Raw genomic sequence first — 19,270 nt, 5'->3', positions numbered from 1 at the left:
CATGTTGGCAGATATATTCCAAAACTGTCTAAGAAATTCAATTATTTTTAAGAGAACATGCTCAGCTCCAGCACACTACTTTGAAAATCTAAAATTAACATGTGCACAGTATACTACATATGCATATGGATACCACACACATGCTCTATGTGCGTGTTTCATGTACACGAAATAGCACAGCAAAATTGCTCTAAACTTAAATTGAGGCTATATGATGTCAGATTTTAACTGCAGTTTTAACAGCAGCAGACTGCTGGCACCACCTGCTTATTATTAATCTCAAAAGGCAGCATGAAAATAATATTTTAACCTTTCATCTGTAACATGCTCTTTGGTAATAAAATCATCCCAGAGCCATCGATGCACACAGCTAGTGTCAACTACTTAAAATGCAGAATAAATTAAATGCCACTTACACACGGCAAAGGAATACCCAGCTAATTTCATACAATCTTTAATGTCAGTTCTCACGCTGATGCAGCCTCACAACGAACACAGCCAAACCCTGTGCTTCCTCTTCAAATTCTGCCTTTCCACAAGAAAATCATCTGATCCACCTGGTCCGCCACACAATCCCATTAAAAAGACTACAGTCACGCTGGCTGTTGTGCTGTGAGTGCTGAAATGAGCTCTGTCACAAGCACTTTGTCTCCACAATTGCAAACACCACGTGCATTTATTATCCTACAAGGAGGCTATGTCCCAATGAAGAAAGACGTTGCAGTTTTGTGGAAAGACAGCTGTGAGAGGGATATTTGGGAAGAGCAGGGAACCTTGCACACTTACCTACCATTAACCAGTGTTAATAATCCTACTTATCCTTCTAAGGGAAAAGTCATCTTGCTGAGACAAACATCTTTATCTTCATTTTAATTCACATTCGTGCCTCCTGGTATCAGAAAGGAGCTTACTGATACTTTATCTGACTTACTGTTGGCGCACATCCCACTGAAGTCAATAGCAGGACTCTTAATAACTTTGAATTCTTTCCATCAGGCATTGATTTTCCCAGTCAAATACAGAGAATGCCAGAAGACATCTTTCCCAAAGAATCATACTTTCCCCTCCCATTTTGCAAAGTATAAGCATTGACCAATATAAAGCTAATTTATCAGACAAGAAAAAAGGCATGGAAGATGCTGGACATCAAAACACTCATCTGCCAAAAGTTTCTTTCACTACCTGCAGAATAGGGTTCTTGCTTCTCACTGTGAATGAATTCTTTTCTTTCATATTTGGCTCTGATCCACTGTTCCCGCAGCAGTCTGTAAAAAACAAAAAACAACAACAAAGTAGAAAAAAGACACAGGAACGGAGATACTGTCCAAGATAAGTTAAGGAAGAATTCATATCATTATTTCTTCAACAGAGAACACAAGTGTGATTTGAAAGTCTTCCAAAAATTAAATTCTACAGTCTGGAGTAACCGGTCTCTTCCATTTGCTGCGAGACAACAATAAATCAATTATTTCTTTGTACATCCAATTTAGTGGAAACTTATGTAATAAAATTTCCAGCATTAGCAGAATATCCCATTCCCACCCACCCAACTAGACACTGTGCAAAATTCCTTTAGCGTAAGGACAATTCTAAATATAATTTCCTCAGACTGGACTCTTTATTAAAGTGGTCACTGAGTGGAAAAAAAAATAACACACAAAATACTTACAAAAGAAAAAATAATTCCCTAAAGCTATAAAAGCAGAAATTGGGTATGCCTTGAGCGACGCATGCGACTGCCTTTTGGCAGTTCAAGCTGTAGAGATATTGTCTCCTTGTCACACCTCAAGAGCTTTTCAAAGTTCATCATGTGTCAGGATGAAGTTATACTTATGATGATGAGGGGGACCTGCCTTGGGCAGCCAGAGCACAGGTTCCTGAAAGCCCAAAGAAGATGCCAGAAATGGCTGTGACACCTGTGACTCAGTGACCACAAAGCCTGCTGTAAGGTGTCATGCATTTCCCAAACTAGGAACAACAGAGAATTCAATCCAGAGGGCTCCTCTTCAAAACAAAAGCACAAAGAAGCACGAGACAGTCATATCCCAGGCCATATCCAACCTCTTGGAGGAAAGTGGGGTGCGAAAAGTGAAAATGCATCAAAAAGACCAGAAGAAGAACATGGCTGGGTACCAATGCTAAGACTTGTGGAAAATACTGCCCAAGCACAAGAGGGTGGTGGGAACTCAGCTGTCAAACTTACAGCCTGTGCTTCTACATCTGAGAAAGGAATCCACAATACACAGCAAAAAACATTCTATTCTTAAGTGCTTCACTTTTCATATTGAAAATAACACCAGTGATTTACATACCAAGGCATTTACATCCAGAAGGGGGAAAAAAACCCAAAAAAAAAAGTCCAAAGATTTCAAATACTTTTTTGATATTTTATTTTAGCATGACTCCTGGAATTAATGAAGGGCATAAGCAATTTTGATCTGGAATATGCTAGGAGTTGCTTCAAACCATTTTTAATTGCACTCAGTTATTAACTACCCTAGAATCTTAAATAGCCCAAGCAGCAGAGAACATACCCAGACAGAAAGCCATATGTCTTTCCAACTTTACATTTAGAAGTGGCCTACAGTGATGACAGTAAAAGATCCCCCAGCAGTTGGCCATGCTCTGTAAAACCCACCACACTTGAACACACCAATTTCTGTGCTAAGGAAAACCGCTGATATGTTTAAAAATCTCTTCTTTTTTCAGCTCACAATACAAATTAAACACTATTTTTTTTTTAGCAGAAACATTCCAGAAATGTTCAAAGAAGGTAAGTGTACTACCACTACTTATGAAAATTCTTCTGGAAGGACAGCTAACAACTTCATCAAATTTGCAAGATGCTATTCAAGCAAGATGCTTTGAATAGCAGGGTGTTATCAGTTTCCTGGTGGTAAAGAAGCAGATAATTACACATGTTTTCTCCCACTCATTTCATCTCCTTGGTTGTGGTCACCAGCCTTCTCCTACAATGCCCAGGAAACACCACAAGGTCACTGTGCCCAAAACTCAAATGTGAGCCACTTGCATTACTGTAATAGAAATAATCTACTGAATCTGCCTTTCCCCCTTCTGTTCGTGTTTTCACAACTTGTCTTCAGCTGTCACATGCATATCCGCAAGTTAGACTGTGAACCCCAAAGAACACCCATCTCCCTTCTGTTGTCACCCTGTGATACACGCTGGTCTTGAGTACAACCCATCTTCAGCTGGTTGCAGGAGGTTGAGAGGGGCTTTGTAGAAGTGTGCGAGGCGGGTTACTCAGGATGTCCTTTCTGGATCAAATATCTAGAACATGGTTGTCTGTAGCTGTACAAGACTAGATCTGGTGACCCAAAAGGTAGCATGTAACCACCTACTTTTATACTTCTACAGCTCATCAACAAAGCTACAGAAACTTAATCACAAAATCAGCACAAATACTTAAAAGTTGTTACTGTTCTTCCATTTTTTCCAGCCTGGCTGCTGCAGAGAGCTTGCAATCACTATAGCCAAACTTGGACCTTTTCAGCAACACGATTAGGGATTTAACTATAAGAAAGAAAATTCACACCACCCTCAGCTCCAGCTGACTTCAGCGGATTCAGCAGGAGCTGCAGCTGTTCTGAGTCTCTGAAAGTCAGCCTTCCTATATGAATGTTTAAATACAGTATAAATTAAGGTTCATGTGCAGCAGTGGGAAAACATTCTCTCGCTGTATAAAGCAAATACTACAACAGAGACACTGTTGATCTCACGCCTTCGGGAACACTGTTCAGCAGTGACTTATTCCCTGTGGCACTGTCAATGACAACAGGTCAATGTCTCCACAGATTTTGTGCACAAGAGCGCAGATTCAGAAGGCACAAGGTGCCTAGCCCAAACCGGCGTCCTGCGAGGCCGGCCAGCTGCCGAATGCTCTCGATAACCTCACTCAGTGTTTGGGCTGGATCCTGAGGGGCTCCGATGGCAACTCCCAAGGACCACAGGACTCCATCCACACAACCTGCCCAGCCCATACAGCTTTCCGACAGCTCAAACATTCCTTCCCACTCCTCATTGCAACTCCAGGATCTTTCAGCAGTAGTTCCTCCAAAACCAAGACGCACCAGAGGAGCCCACCGTTAGGACAATTCAGTGCGAGGCCAGGGGCTGCAGTCTCTGCTCCAGAGGTTATTTAGAGAAAGCAGAACAACTCCAGCAAAAGAAATGGACAGAGACACCCAAGCAGGATAGCCAGGAGTCTGGCATCTCCCTTTGGTGGGACAGAGCAGCTGCACAGCAACTTGACCACGCTCACTATGATGGACTCAGGGAAATCCTGCCACAACAAGCTGCTTGTGAGTGCAGAGCTAAAACCCGGTCTCCCTGACACAGCCTAGATGAATTTAAATAGGAGCAGGAATCCGTCCTGGTATCCACAGGATCTGAAAGCAATCAGAAGGCAGGGCCAATCCAAAGCCCCCTTAAGCCAGTTACTCTCTCCACTGTTTTCAGTCGATTTCAGACCTGATCTTCATTTCCTTTTAAGTACGCCTTTAGGGGCCTTTCAGGCTTTTGCAGCTGACATAATGCTGTGTTTTGTCTGAACTGTATTTTTCTTGAGGTAAATGTGTATGCAGATAACCCGGGGCAGATATCACACGCCTGGTACAGGACCCTCTGTCCAAAACTCCCTGTGATTTCCACACGGTTCTGTGAACAGAAACGACTCTAGCAATAGCCTTCTGGTATTTTATTGCATTTCTGGTGCAGGGATATATACCAAATACACAGTTCACATTTGCTAGAAAAATATAACTGTATAATTCCTAAACTGAGGAGATGCACAGCTTTTGGGATCTCATCCAAAAGCTTTAACAGCCCACCTAAAGTCTGGCAGGCTTCTGGTTACAGGGAGTATGTCATTTTTGGCAATTAGAACAGAAAGGTCTTTGTTATTAACAAGATAAAAACCTGGGAGCAGGGAACAAACTAAAAAATTAATGGAAGACCACACTTCCAGTGGAATAAGCAGGAAGTCATCCACTGAATACAACAGGACTGGGCTGCTCTGGGGCAACGGCAAAGGGAGAGGCCGATAAAGCACTGCCAGCACTAACTCCCAATCTCATTTAAAAATACTTGTTTGCTTTCCTGGCCACCCACACGAAACGAAGTGCACTCCGTCAAAGGCGCAGTGGAGCACTTCTATCTTGGACCCTCAGAAGCAGAAGAAACAGCTGACATGGGTTCAGCAGAAGCCTTTCTCTTGCCACGAAAAAATACACAACGGGAAAATGGTTCTTATGCTCAAGCAGCTTAATATTAAATTGCCGCTACGTGGCTGCATTGTATTGCACGTAGGAAATCTGGTCAGCAAAATTAGTAGCCTCCAGTTTGTTACTGCACAAGGTCCTGCAGCTGGGCTGCTTTTCCTGGGATGCGCTATGGTTTCCCTGCTACGAACCTACCGTGCACAGTGCAGACACCGCGTGGCGACGATGGCTCCTTGGACACGGAGCCCAGGCAAGAAGTCCCAGCCAGAACCGAAAGGGGCCCAAAAGACATCAAACACCAAACGTCATGGCCTTCTGGATTTCATCCTTGTGAGCCACCATTGAGCCAAGCAAAGGCAGAACAGAAGCATGTGATCCAGAAATGTCTTTTCCAAAAATCAAATTTGTTGCTTCTGGAATTTGACAGAGGTTTTTCCAACAAAAAAAGAAAAAAAGAAACACACACAGCTTTTCACAGGCAGCTTTGTGGACGCAGCTATGCCAAGTTGCTGTCAAGCAATACTTTTAATGAAATTTTAAGTCCGAGTCCAAATTCTTCCTCAGACAGTATAAGAAAAACCATTGCAAATTAGATTAAAAGTGCATCTAGCCTCATAGGCTGCCTCCACACCCTTTCCTCTCTGTTTTGTGTCTGCTAAGTCCTCGCTGGGAGGACTTGCTTTCAGACAGCTTTGTGGAGAGCTGGGATGGCCTGGGGGCTTGATCCAGGCACTCTGCACATTGCCGAGCCCTGGGAGTGACATGCCATCTGCCCCCAAAACCCCTGGCCAACAGCAAACATCTGGAGGGGAGCACAGGGATGGAATTTTTGGCTATCCAAGCATAAAATCTCCCCTCATGGATGTGAGGAAGTTAAAGCTGAATTTGAGTAGGAAGAATTATAATATGCCTAATTAAAATCCTGCATGGTCCAGTTTACCACAACACTATTTTTCAGCACAGTGGAACATTTAGATTAAAAACATGTAGGAAACTCAGTACTACTTTAACTTAATAGCAATTTCCTTTGGAAACCAAAGGAATCAATACGAATTAAGAGGCCTACGAGCTAGTGACAAAGAGAAAATGGACCACAAGTGGGGAGGACTCTGCTGCCAGCCAGGACCAAACGGGGGGAAGCAGGCAGATTACAGGTACTCGTGATGGTAGTACTATATGCGGGCAGAGATTTCGGGAGGCTGAGTGCACAATTTGGGCCATCACAGAAGGATTTACTGCTCAGGAACTGATGAGCAGCCACTCTTGGAGAGGCCATTCTGCTGCGCCTCAAGCTTTATACCCAGGACACCAGGCACTTCCGAAAGCCTTGGACACAAAATCTGACGACCCTTACTAACAAGCAGGAGCCAGAGCCAAACACTCAAGCACAACGCTCAATGGGCAGAGGCCTGAAGAGGTTTACCTACAGAGTACCAGTACCAGGCGACGCTACTGTCGATGTTGCACCTTCTCCCCACACTCAGCTTTCCCAGCTGGGCCCTGGGATGTGACTGATGGGATCCACAGCTTGGGAAGGCCATTGCCCCCCTTCAATATCCACGGGAGCCTGTGGGGCACAGGGCTGCGCTCATGACGGCAACCAAGGGCTGGGAGGCAGGGCAGCCGGTCCGCGCTACAACCCGATGCTTCGTTCGTTTGCATTACTACAACCCCAAAGCGTCCCAAGGTGCCAAGCGCTGCACACAGTCTTGTTGTGAATTTACAGTCTGAACAACTGATAGGTGAGAGGAGGGAGGGAAAAAAAAAAGACAGAGGAAGAAGAGTGGCAAGGAAGGAGGCAGGATTTCTGAAAAATATGTGGTGGTTGACAGGTGCCTTGAATGGATTTCCACTCTAAGAGGGCACTGAACATGTAACTAGCTGCCAACAACCTGTGAGGCCGTTCCCAACAAACAAGAACGAAAGACAAGAGGTGGACATCAAATCTGGGCTCTTGTTAAAATGCTGCTTCCGTTCTGAATTAAGCAAGGATGATGCAACAGGGCAAGAAGATGATCTGCTCCAAAGAACGAGGCTTTAGACAGAAATCATCAGCTTCTGTCACATCCTTAGGGATCCTTGAGTTCCAAAGCTATGTCTACATTTCACAAAAGGGGCTCTGTCCACAGACTCACACAGAAGAACTGATGTTCTGGTAGTGATGCTTCTAGAATTTCCAATTATTTTACTATTTCTAAGGGACAAAAAGTTATAATCCTCCCAAACTCCAGGAAGTATAGCAGTCTGTGTTGGGGAACCAAAAAGGAAAAGGGCTCCACCAAGTAAGAAGCCAATAATTAACCAGAGAAATTGAACTACAAGGATGAGATCATATCTATTCTGTTACAAGGGCCGAAGAGCCCATTGCAAAGCCTGCCCGGTCAGGAGGTATCTCCACAATGCTTTCACTGGGCTCCGCTTCAAACCCGAAGAGCGTTTCTGTTCGCAATATCACTATGTGGACTGACAACTTATTTTCCCCAGGAAAGCTCTGCTCTGTGCAAGTGTTCACGTCTGCTGGCTCCAGACCACCATTTTGTGACTTTCACACAAAGGTGCTCCTGAGACGTGACCCAGCAAGAAGCAGCTAAACAACCAAGTGCCACACAAGGAAAACCACCAGCGCTGGTATGTTCACACACAGATGGGAACAAGCCAAAAACAGCAGGCTTGCACTGGCATGATGGAAACCAGGTGAAAATTTTGCACCCTAAACCTTCATTATGCCCCACGTGTGGGACGGGAAGGGGCCAGCCTAACTTCCAGTGACCAGAACGAACTGGCAGGTTTGATAGCTCTACTACCAAATGAACCAAACTTTAAGCTGGAAAGAAGGGGGAAAAAATCCAGGGAATTATTAGGCAATTTTCTCTCATGACATTTTAATTGTGCTGTAGCAGCAAGCCCCTTTTTTCTGCCAATAGCCATTCTTCTTTAGATGACTTTTTAGATGATTCTTCAAGACTTGAGCCTCATTGGGACACATCCTCTCTCTGACTGCTGTCTCATCTCATTCCAGATAAGACAACTGCCCAGTACAACTCCTACTGTTTCGTTCTTCCCCATTTTTTCTACCAAGGTACTCAAAGGTACTGACTGTCAGTGTATTTAAGTGTTCTGTTTAAGGACCAGATGTAGCTCCCACTTATTCAAGCACAGAGGGAGGAACAACAGATCAAAATGATGTACAGGGAGCTTTGCAGAGCTGAGTAATGCAATGCAGCTAACATGCAGTTCCCCATAATGATGCACAGTGTTCCTGAATCAAGCAAAGAGGCAACATAACAGCTGTTAAGTACTGAGCAGGGGCATGGATGTACTTCCAGAACTGCAAAAGCCAAGTAAGAGCTCAACTCTATCTTGTAACAGCCAAGCATGTGGCGAGACAAAGCCTTTCCCTTTACTAAAAAGCATTGCTACATTTCCCTCTTTGTTCATTGGTAACTCACACGCGATCCAGTGCTTGCAGTGGCTGTCTTTGCACATAGAGAAACATCAGGAGCCAGGATATTGCTTTGCACCACTGCTCTGCAGAGCAGGCCCCAGGCCCATGCCTGTCAATAACCATCTGAACACCCCAAATGCTGCTGTGCCCAGACATGGCTGTTTTGTGCATACTCCTCTGCTTCCAGACATGCAGGGCCTCAGTCCCGAGCAGAGGCAGGTTGATACGGGCAGCAAATACATGGCCTGAATCCCTGCAGACAACCAGACAGCCAAATATAGACTCTCCTGTCTCAGCCCATCTCTGCCTTTCCCAGGGACGCTCAAGTACATCACCTGCAATTCAGCCACTGATGAGCAGCCTCCTGTCACTAGCAGCATGTATCTGCTCCAGAACAGGCTGTCTTATGGCTTTCAATCTGCTACCATGGGACAGAGCTGGGACATGACCACACACGATCATCCAAAGAGGGCTTTTGTGGTTTAGGGTCCTCACCCAACACTCTTTGTGCCAATGGGGTGGTGTCACTGGAGCAGAGTCTGGTACTAATTTCAGCCTCAGGGACTCCCCAATGGTGCAAAAGTTAGCTGTTCTGCTCACTGCTCCTCATGCATGGGCCAAGATGCTGGAGACAGGAGAGGAGAGGAGAGGAGACGGGGATGGTTTTTGTTTGTTTGGGGTTTTTTGCCTATCCACAGCTGCAAATTTTCCCTGGGCAATTCCAGAGCACTCCTCCAACTTCTCTAATCTTTGCCAAGTTTCTGACAGAGCCGGAAAGCCACAATGGGGTTTCTGGAGGAGGCAGAAACCAGATGCAGCAGGCAAACACCAAGCATTTTCTAGGGAATCCAACATAATGCTGTAGGCGAGAACACAAAAGGACAAGCTGGCACTGGAGCACTTCTTCCATCTTGTTCCATGAACTTAGCAGTTCTGCAAGAAACCAAGGCAAAGCGATTCCAGAGGAAGCATTATACAATGAAGGAGCTTAAAATGAACAAACAGCCTGTCTTCGTTCTGGTTCATATATCGGCATCCTGCAGGGCTGCATCTGATGGCAGCTCTCACAAAGCATGCCCAGCCCTTCCAGCACGGGTTGTCATAATTGCAAGTATCAAAAACTCCAGATGCTGCAAACACAGGCTGGCAAAAGACAGCATGGTGCCGGCAGTGGCAGGAGGCACTATCCTGACTGGCTCAGAGCAGTGCCATACAGAGCTGCGACCTGGGAACTAGTAATGCTGCTACAGTGATGCAACTACGCATGAAGCAAGGAGAAAGCTAAATATATACCATACCCTTTAAAAAGCAGCAATTCGCTGCTCTTGCTTAGCACATATCCATCTATCGGCACAGAAAGCCTCTAACTAGAGGAAGAAAAATACAACTTGGCACATCACCCTTGAAACATTCCCAGCATGGGACGTACCCACAGCTGCTTATACCGCAGCAGTGTCAGAACACGATGGGTTACTGCACAAGAGCACATCCATACTAACCCGTCCTGCCGCTATTGTGGATACCAGCAGCATCGGCTAGGGGAACACCTATATAAATGGAGCTCCAGGCTCCCTCGGCAGCTCAGAAATCAGGGCATCCCAGCTGAAACATGGCCCAGTGCAAAATATCTGCAATTTGGGGTGTACAAAACGGCCAGAAATTGGTCCATGAGCAGCAGCTTGCAGGATTAGCCTTGCCTCATCCTCCTAGCTGAACAGAAAAAAATGCCAAACAAACAAACAAAGCCTTCGACACCTCCTGTTTCTCATGGGTTAAGAGCAGCCACATGCATCTCCATCAGGCATCAGGGAACGGCTGCAGAGAAAGGCGGCCACCGCACCCCCTCCGGCTGAAAGCCCAGCACCGCCGGCCTGTGCTCAGAGACGGCCCCGACAGAGCTGTGGTTGGAGCTAGCCACTGCTCTGCAAAGCTCCCCAGAGTGCAACTGCACCACAGGACGAAAAAAGAAAAGTACACTAGCGGCAAAGCCCAAGCTGCATTAGCAAAGGAAGCCAAAGTAACTGAGCTCAGAAAGAGCTGCAGCTATTTCTGCCAGCCCGAAAGCAGAAGGAATGGAAGTGCTTGAGGTCGTTAAGCTACCTGAGCAGCCAGGCATGCTTTGGCTGCCTTTCAGCCTGACCTGTGCAAGCAGAGTTGGGTGTGATTTGTACCCAGATCTCCAAACACCCCAACCTGCAGAGGGACCTTCCCACCGGCCACTCCCACGTGAGCTCTGCACTCTGCCAGGCAGTGCTGGGCCATCAAAAAGTACTAGGATTGTGCTCCTCGCAAAGATGTAAACAACTTAGATACCAGTCCCCTTAGATACCCTGTCGTCTAATAACAAAAATAGCAGCTCAAGCTGGAGTGCAATGGCTAATTCAGTTTAACTGAGACTTAAAATAAACAAAAAGCTTTCAGCATGGCTTGCATATGAATTTTACTCCCATTACACTGAACTACAGCCATTTCACTTTAGTTCAGAGGAAGGATATTAAAATCATGCCACCAAATACAGTGCAAGGAATGACAGTCAGCTAGCTCAGCTGTGTACGAGCCTCCTCCATTTCTGGCTCTTTACTGCTTAGTAGCTGCCCTCTGCTGCGGGAATATCAAGGTTGCCTCAGAGATGGACTAACTTCCAAAGCTGCTGACCATCCACGACTTCCAGTGAAGCAATCAGGATGCATCTATGTTCAAATATAGAGCTTGCAAATTGTTTTGAGACCCTCGGAGACAAAACTCACCTAGAACTTTGTTTCTCCTAACAAAGACAACAGCAGCAACACAGCTATAACTAGGTGAAAATCTTGCCTTTTCATCCGCGAGTCTTCAAATAGCACAGCTGACTGCTGAATTTTGGATCTCAGTGATATAAATGTGGTACTGGATCCTCTCAGGACCAGAACAGTTCAAGCGAGCTGCCTGTTTATCACAAGACAGCATTGACCTTGTAGTTGCTGTTGGCACAACTATCAACTCGTTCTGTAATCTGGGCAATGTAGCTATCTTGCAGTCCACTTTTTCTTCTTTGTATCAAAGAGACTCTAAGGAGAAGGCAAGGGAAACAAGCATGAATAATGCTCTGCCAAAAGACTTCCAAAAATCTGTAGATTTTTGGTTTTGACCCAAAGCCAGGGAGAAGCAGGGGAGAAATTAGCAGCAATTTCTTTTAGTAGATGCACCATCTTAGGAAGTGGAATCTACTTACACAGCAAGATGCAAGAAGCAGTTGATGCACAAGGTGAAAAAGGACGCTAGAGCCCTCTGCAAGGGACAGCAGAGACCCTGCTGGGATGCAGAGACATGCATCACGACGCAGAAGAAACCTGCGGCCACCAAACCCTGCAGTACGGGGATACTGCTGTCCTTGGGCTGCCAGCTCTGGCAGTCGGGGAGAAAGAGGTAGGATCTTTTGAGAGTGGAGAAGAATGGATCAAGACTGTGTCAGCGCCTGCAGGAAACTGTCCTTGTTTCAGCGGTGTCTGAGCAGGACTGGGAAAATTGCTGAAGACAAAAGACAACACCTTAAGCTCCTGTGCAATGCTGGCCAATATCTGATCCCTAACCTGGGGACAGGTTTGCTTCTCGGTTACATGCTAACACCTTAGGACCAAAAAAGAAATAGGATTATTCAGACAAGACACATCCTTTAACAAGGGACAGTCGCATCAGCTGTAGGAAGCCTGGTCATGGCATCTTATCAGTCCTGTGTCTGGGTGGGGAGGCCAGTGTTAAGCAGAAGAAAAGCATCCTGTGGACTGAGCACAGAAGGAGAAGCCGGAGTCTGACCTTGACTGTCACAAGTCCCCTTCAGCTCCTCCAGCCACCAGGTTTGAGACATCATTTTTCTATGAAGAGTCCTTACTAAATAAGAGTCTTGATCTTTCAGGTCCTCACCCACACAAGCACTTCTGAATCTCTAGGAAATCCCACTGATTCTAGACATGAACTGTCTCCCTGACCTGAATGCCAGAACCCAGGAGTGAGGCTTTAAGGTCAGTCTGAGGTGGGAGCTGAACCTGAAAGCTGCCAAGCTCCCCACATGGTCAAACAAATATGGGCCCTTCCCTCTCTTTCCCCTGGGAGAGACAAGGCTTTAAAAAAAAAAAAAAAAAAAAAAAAAAAAGTCATTTCACAGAAGCTATTTTTTCCTCCTCTGAAATGGAGGGAAAAAAAATTAATAAGGGAGTTGTCATGTTATGGCTGAATTTGCAGTGTCTTCTCCCCTAGATAAATACTACAAGCCTGAAGGACTCCATGGGATCACTCTGGCTGGGACTACATCTTACTGAACAGTTCTTCTTGGGCTGCCTCCCATAAAAGCACAGGTGTTTGAGCAATAGGGAAGGTAAGAGGATGAGGCTTTTTTCCTTGAGAAAAGTGATCCCACCAGGATAATCACAATGCACTCAAAGCGTATATACAGTAGCTTTGCCAATCCTCAAATAATTTTGCTAATTGTAGGAATGCCAGAAGCCATTTTAGATCAAAACCAAGATCTGCTAGCGTTGTGTGAATGAGTGATTTTTTTATCATCAGGCCAGACAGTGCCGTTCACACCTGGGCTTTCCCAAATTTAGCATTTTAGCATTATCAAATAGTAGGTAATGGATGCATCACAGAGATGCTTCACAGGGATGACAGGGGCCCTCTTTTTTCTTCTCTGTAAAAGGCTTTTTGCCTGACATAGGAAGACAATAACTTTCCTTTATAGCTCTTACAACAGGGCTAAAAATGTAGATAAAAATCACCTTGAGGATGAATGTAGGTACTCGTGAATGGAGCCCTTTAGCCCACATTCAGTATGATTTCAGATCTGGTGTATAAAACAGAGCCTCCCTACTTAACGGCTTCTCACACAAGGAATCCTACAATTCCTTCCAGTATTTCTGTTCTGGGCACCTCTTATGATGTTTGAATACATCAAAAGGCTGCTCAGAGACTCACAAATGGACTGGGCATTTTCATACCCACTGCCACCCTGCTGAACCTCTTTTCAACCAGTGACACCCATTTAAGCGATATCGGCTTGGAAATCAGGTGCTATTACACTCATTGACTGGCTAACACTAAAACATTGGCTCTTGAAATTGTCCTTCAGAGACCCAATCCTGTGAAGCATGGATTTTACAAAGTTACACCTGCAGCATTCTGCAGGATTGGACTCTAGGACAGAATCTCACTGAACAAGCAATTTCAGTTTATCTCCTTTCTCCCTAAATAGTGCAAGTTCTGGCAGCTCAGCCATTATGGTCTACAAAAGCTGGTCTCCTGGCTTTCTAGGGAGGTTTACTCTACACTGCATGGGATAAAACATTTTTTCATGTGTCCTAGTTTAGGATGCGCTTTGTCACTTAGAAAAAGAGAAAATCCACCACTTTGGCACTAATAAAAACAACATTTTCATACTACAAATAACCTAGCATCTCATACATCAGATAAGCAAATTACATTTTAATGTGGAAGGGCTATTTGAAAAGGTAGAGGAAATCAATGGGTAGAAATCGACATTTTCATAGCCTCAGAAACTTTGAAGGGTCTAGGGAATAGACAAACTATTGACTTCCCTGCATCATGCAATTGTACTTATTAAATAAGATCCCATGCGTAGTATAAACTCTACCATATGCATTCAAAAGAACAAAGATTTTCAGGGCCTTTTGTAATGAAACCCCACTGTGATAAAAAAATATGTACCATGCTAAAACTAAAATATCACAGAGGCTTCAGCTGCACAAACAAATAAATATGGTTTAGCAGCGAAGATATTTACTTACTGACAGTCAAGAAATGTTGGCTTGTAATAAAACGGTGGCATCTTAGATTCATATTTTGCTTTTGCTACATTGTTTCCATTCGAAGCCATAAACTGTAAAAAGAAGAGAAAAACAGAAAGAATTAAGAAATGTTAATGGTGTTTTCCCTCATCCTCCTCTGATTCTACATAGCAATAAAGTAACTGGGATGAGACCTTTCTTCCCTCACTGCGAGGCTTCCATGGGACTGTGCACAGGAGGAGCGCTGCAAGGGCTGTGCCCACAGCTCGGGGCTCAGAAATTAACCTTGGCGACGCATGGACATCTAGGCTATAAAGCACTTCACAGAGATTGCATCCAGGCTGCAGGCTGGCTCATTTTGGAGACAGGACACAGAGAACTGCTGGTATTCAACAGCCCAGAGCAATTTGCTTAAAACACATAGGGCAAACGCCATCAAATCATTTTGAATTGGCTGCCAGTCATTGGAGCTGCTGTTCCTTCCAGGAGCTGTGCCATCCGTCGGGCAGGGACCGTAGGGCTACCAGAGCCATGAGAATCAGTCTCACCCCCTGAGACCAGACACTTCATCTGCTTAACATCCCTGGGGACGGGTCCTAGCCCCAGTCACACGTGCACAGTCCCCACAGGAGCAGAAGGCAGGAATCGGTCACAGTTTGGTCTCATGCATTTCCCACTTCCAGGCTGGGGAACGCGCTGGCTCCCAGAGCACAGAAATTAGGCAAACCAGAGGGCAGAACCTGACACTAACTTTAAGTCTCCATATGCTAAGACTCCAGTAAGGTAATAGTCTCTGACAGTAAGTCCTATGCTATTTGCTTTGGTGAGGATTGCATCAAATCTTCCAAAGGGATTCATTTTTTTTGCGAAACCATGCCAGCAACCACAGAAAGGAGCTTGCAAGGGATAATAAAGTATGATGATGTGCTGCTCTACAGAACTGCCTTTAGCAAACACTCATTTCTCATGTAGAGCCTAAGGGCTGGTCTTGCTAACAGCCCTGGAAATTGAACCTCCCAGTTTCTCTCCACAGACTGGCTAATGAATGGGGCTCAGACACTGAACCAGGCAGAATGCAGCAGCCTGCAAGCTGGCCATGGCTCTAAGATCTCGTGATGTTTTACTGAGCCCACTGGGTTTGGGTGAAGCCAAGAACTGAGCCACATCTCAGCACTGACCAGCACTCAGATCTGCCACTGGTGAGTGATTAAAGGCTCACACGACTCTGTGAGCGCCCAGCCAGTAATCTCTGACTAGTGCCCGCAAGTGCTGGCTTCCTTCATGCTGCCATTCCTTGGTGATGATGCACTCCTGTACCCATGGATGTCAAGTGCCCACTTGAGTTTTACCATCAGCTACCAAAAAAGTGGCCTACAGTGCTCTCCATCTTTTATAAAGTAACCCAACAATGCAGTTACCAAAGTTTTTACGGCAGGATAAGCCTCACTTATTCTATTTTACCTTGGACTTTGAAGAGACCTTGATTACTTCTTAAATTTAACTTCTTTAATTAAACAATAAAAAGGTACTATAACAGTGTTTCAAGTCACAACAGAGATATTAAAAGAGGAAACCCTTTGAAAAAGGAGAACAAGGGACAGAAAAAAAGTCTACATTAACTACTCTTTATAGCACAAAGCAGCACAAAGCATATTCTTAGCTTATTATTCTCAGGCAAAGCTTTGAGACCAGGACTGGGTCTAGACCTATGAGTCCAGAGATGTCAGGTTTTAAGCCTACCTTGGACACTTAGCAGCGTAATAACAATTTGCATTTAGCAGACAGAGTGTTATCATTAGTCCTCCTGCACACTCTGGGAGGGTGATGTTCGTGCAGATTAACTTAGAGGGGAAACTGCCTAGCCCAGTAGTTTTCCATTGACAGAGGTCAATGCCCACTTGGAAAACCCGGACTTAAACACTTTTCTGAAAGGCCTGTTCCAACTTGCTCTTGCAACTCAATTCCTAAGGTAGAAGCTGACACCTGGCACTTGAGCTTTGTAGCCAAAGTGTTTTAAGCCCATTTTATTACAGCTTCAACAGCAGCAACACTTATATTGGACTTGTTTGCCATATTCAGACACAACTAAACAGGGTAAGAACTCTACCTGCCATGACAGCCCTTCTTTCCTTCCGATCTCTCATACAAATGGCTAGCTGAAAACAGTAAAAACATGCCACATATTTCCTTATTCATAAATTTTGTTCAAATTTAATGAAAGGTACTTCATAGCTGTAAGAAAAACATCCTTTTCCAGGCAGCCCATGCTAACTATGTTTTGTATCATATGCCAAGTATACTAGCAAAATGAGCAGCTATTTTTTTTGTTATTTCTAAGCAGGGTTTTTTTGTTATTTTCCTGTTTTTGAGCTTCTTGAGTTTACAGATTCCATCTATTTTCAACAATCAGGGAAGAGGAGAAAAAAAAAAAAAAAAAGACATGTAAACAAAGGCCCATTTTCCTCCTAAGTCACATGAGTCCATGAGCTGCAGCTTTCAGAAAGCCCCCAAAGCTACAACATACAAGATAAAAATCAAGGTCTGGTAGCATTCTTCATGCCTTTAAAGACAACAATAGTCCAAGTCTCTAGACTTCCTGGTTTGGTTTGCCTTTAATAATATCACCCGAATCCAGGCAGGTGTGTTGCATAAATTGAGAGAATTTATATTGCAGCAGTTCAGTTCTTCAAGATGTGAGTTTAAAAGTTTTCAATGCCAAGCAGAACAAAGCCATAAATAGCCTGGCTGGGCAGGGGTGGTGGAGGAGAGCTGGAGGTAAGATGTGAGCAACAGCAGAGACGATGCATTTTGAAATAAATTATTAAAAAATAGCCTCTGTTCAAGAACTGTTGACACTTCTATGCATTGTTATTCCATTTCTCAGATTTAGTAAGCACAGAAAGCTGGACCTTATTCCCACATTCAAAATTTATTTAGATAAGTTTTCTGAAATCATGCTTCTTGTGACAGCTTTAGAAAGGACTGCATTTTTCAGCTTTTCTGGTAAGGAAGGCAGAGCGTAGGTGGCATTTGCACCAGCGATGTGAAATGCAGTGACCCAAGCTGGTTGGTATTTCAAGTCTGAGATGCGCATACCTCAACTTGAGCATCATCCCAGTCATCTAAGCGGACGGACTTCACTTTGCTGACTTGTGGAATATTGCGATGGATTCCCGAACAGTTTAAACAGATGAAGATTCCCAGGCTGTGTGATGCCCAGTCTGGATCTGAAAGAAAAGGAAAGAAAACTGCACTTGATGGGGGTATCAAATTTAGCACGGGAGGAGGAAGCAGAAATGGGACAGGACAGGAGCCAAATTCAGAAATCACCTGAGCCCAAGCGCCCTGACTCTGAAGGCACCAGATGGACACACAAGCATAGGCATGTGTTCGCTTATATTAGTAGTTCTACCAGTCACAGTAACCGTTACATCAAAATTCCCACAAGTACACATGCAAACGTCTACTTCTGCTCATTTGGGCAAAAAATACCAAATTTGCAACCTTAGAAGTTATTCAGAGAAACCCAACATGCAGACAACTGCACTTGCCCAGGACCTCCAGCCTCGCTCAGTGCTCAGGGGAAGAAAAGCGGTAAATGTCACCCGACGAGCGAGCGCCGGCGGAAGAGAAACCGGGCAATTAAAACTAACAGCTCCGGGAAACTGCTGTGCTCTTCCGCTGCCTGGCTCTTCTGAATTATTATTTTATTTTATTTTCCTCAATGGGAGCACTGCGCAGAGACTCCTTCCTCCCACAGCTACAAAGCCGACGAGGCCTCTGAGCCGGGAGGCTTTTCAGGCCCAGCCTGAATGGAAGCGCGCTGCGGGCGACGGCTCTGCGCTCCGAGCAAAGCCGCACGCGGCACCAAGGCCCGAGCCGACACCTCGGGCGAAGCGCTTCGGCCGACAGACCCCCAACCCCTCTTCGGGCGAGCTGCCGGCAGCCAGCAGCACCGAGGGACCTTGGGGAGACAACGCGGAGGGCAGGACACGTCCGCCCACGTCCCTGGAAACACCAATACAAGGAGCTTTGCCTGAACCCGCGTGACCAACGCCGGCGCTCGCGACTCCAGCCGAGCCCCAGGAGAAGGAGCTTCCTTGCAAGCCACCGAGTCGGATGCAAAATCCTCACATTGGCCGATGCCGGCGCCTCTGGCCCTCCAAATATCCCATCCTCCCCCAAATACCCCATCCTCCCCCAACATCCGAGAGGCCCCATGGCATCTTTGATCGGTCTGCTCCTCTCGCATACTGTCGTAATTTGTTTATTCTCCCACAGTAATTACGCTAAACGCTCTACACAGCGCAGCAATTATTTATAAAAAGCAAGGCAACATGCTTTCTGCTCCTTATACATATTTAATGGCCTCGGCACAGCGCAGAGCGAGGACGCGGGCCGGGCTGGGGACAGCGGCACGGCTCTTCACGAGGCGCCTTGCCGGGACCTGCCACCGAACCGCAGGCCTGGAAACCCCAAACCCACCCACGTCCATCTCAGCACCTCACAGCAGCGACCAAATACCCCGTTTGCTCCAACTGCAAGGATCTGTGCCAGTTATTGGTTTATCTGTACACCCAGCTGGCAACAGGGAGCAAGCATTTTATATGCTCACACACATTTCCTTGCCTTAATTCCCCACGCTTTCCTCTCCCACCTCAGGGAGCTCCCAACATGCTGACATCCTCAAGTTTTGCTCCACAGGACTCGCCAAACTCAGGTGCTTCAAGCAGCAGAAGTCATTCGCAGTGCAGACCTCCAGCCCCGCAGCAGTCAGACCGTGGAGCGAATGAGAATATCGTCCT

The 19,270-nt window shown here is 45.5% G+C and overlaps 1 protein-coding gene across 1 annotated transcript in view; it reads right to left on the bottom strand.

Annotated features, from left to right (window-relative positions):
* The window catches only part of ADAP1 (ArfGAP with dual PH domains 1), an 81,280-nt gene that overhangs the window by 51,917 nt on the left and 10,093 nt on the right, over positions 1-19,270 (bottom strand). Inside the window, exons 2-4 of the mRNA XM_064520224.1 lie at positions 17,562-17,692; positions 14,466-14,557; positions 1,183-1,265 (exon numbers count right to left, since the gene is read on the bottom strand). Of these exons, the coding sequence (XP_064376294.1) occupies positions 1,183-1,265; positions 14,466-14,557; positions 17,562-17,692 (306 nt within the window). The remainder of the gene's footprint in view (positions 1-1,182; positions 1,266-14,465; positions 14,558-17,561; positions 17,693-19,270) is intronic.

Source organism: Dromaius novaehollandiae, chromosome 14 (genome assembly GCF_036370855.1).
Source record: "Dromaius novaehollandiae isolate bDroNov1 chromosome 14, bDroNov1.hap1, whole genome shotgun sequence".
Lineage (NCBI taxonomy): Eukaryota > Metazoa > Chordata > Aves > Casuariiformes > Dromaiidae > Dromaius > Dromaius novaehollandiae.
Note: the sequence above shows the minus strand (reverse complement) of the source record. Positions and strands in the feature narration are given on the sequence as shown.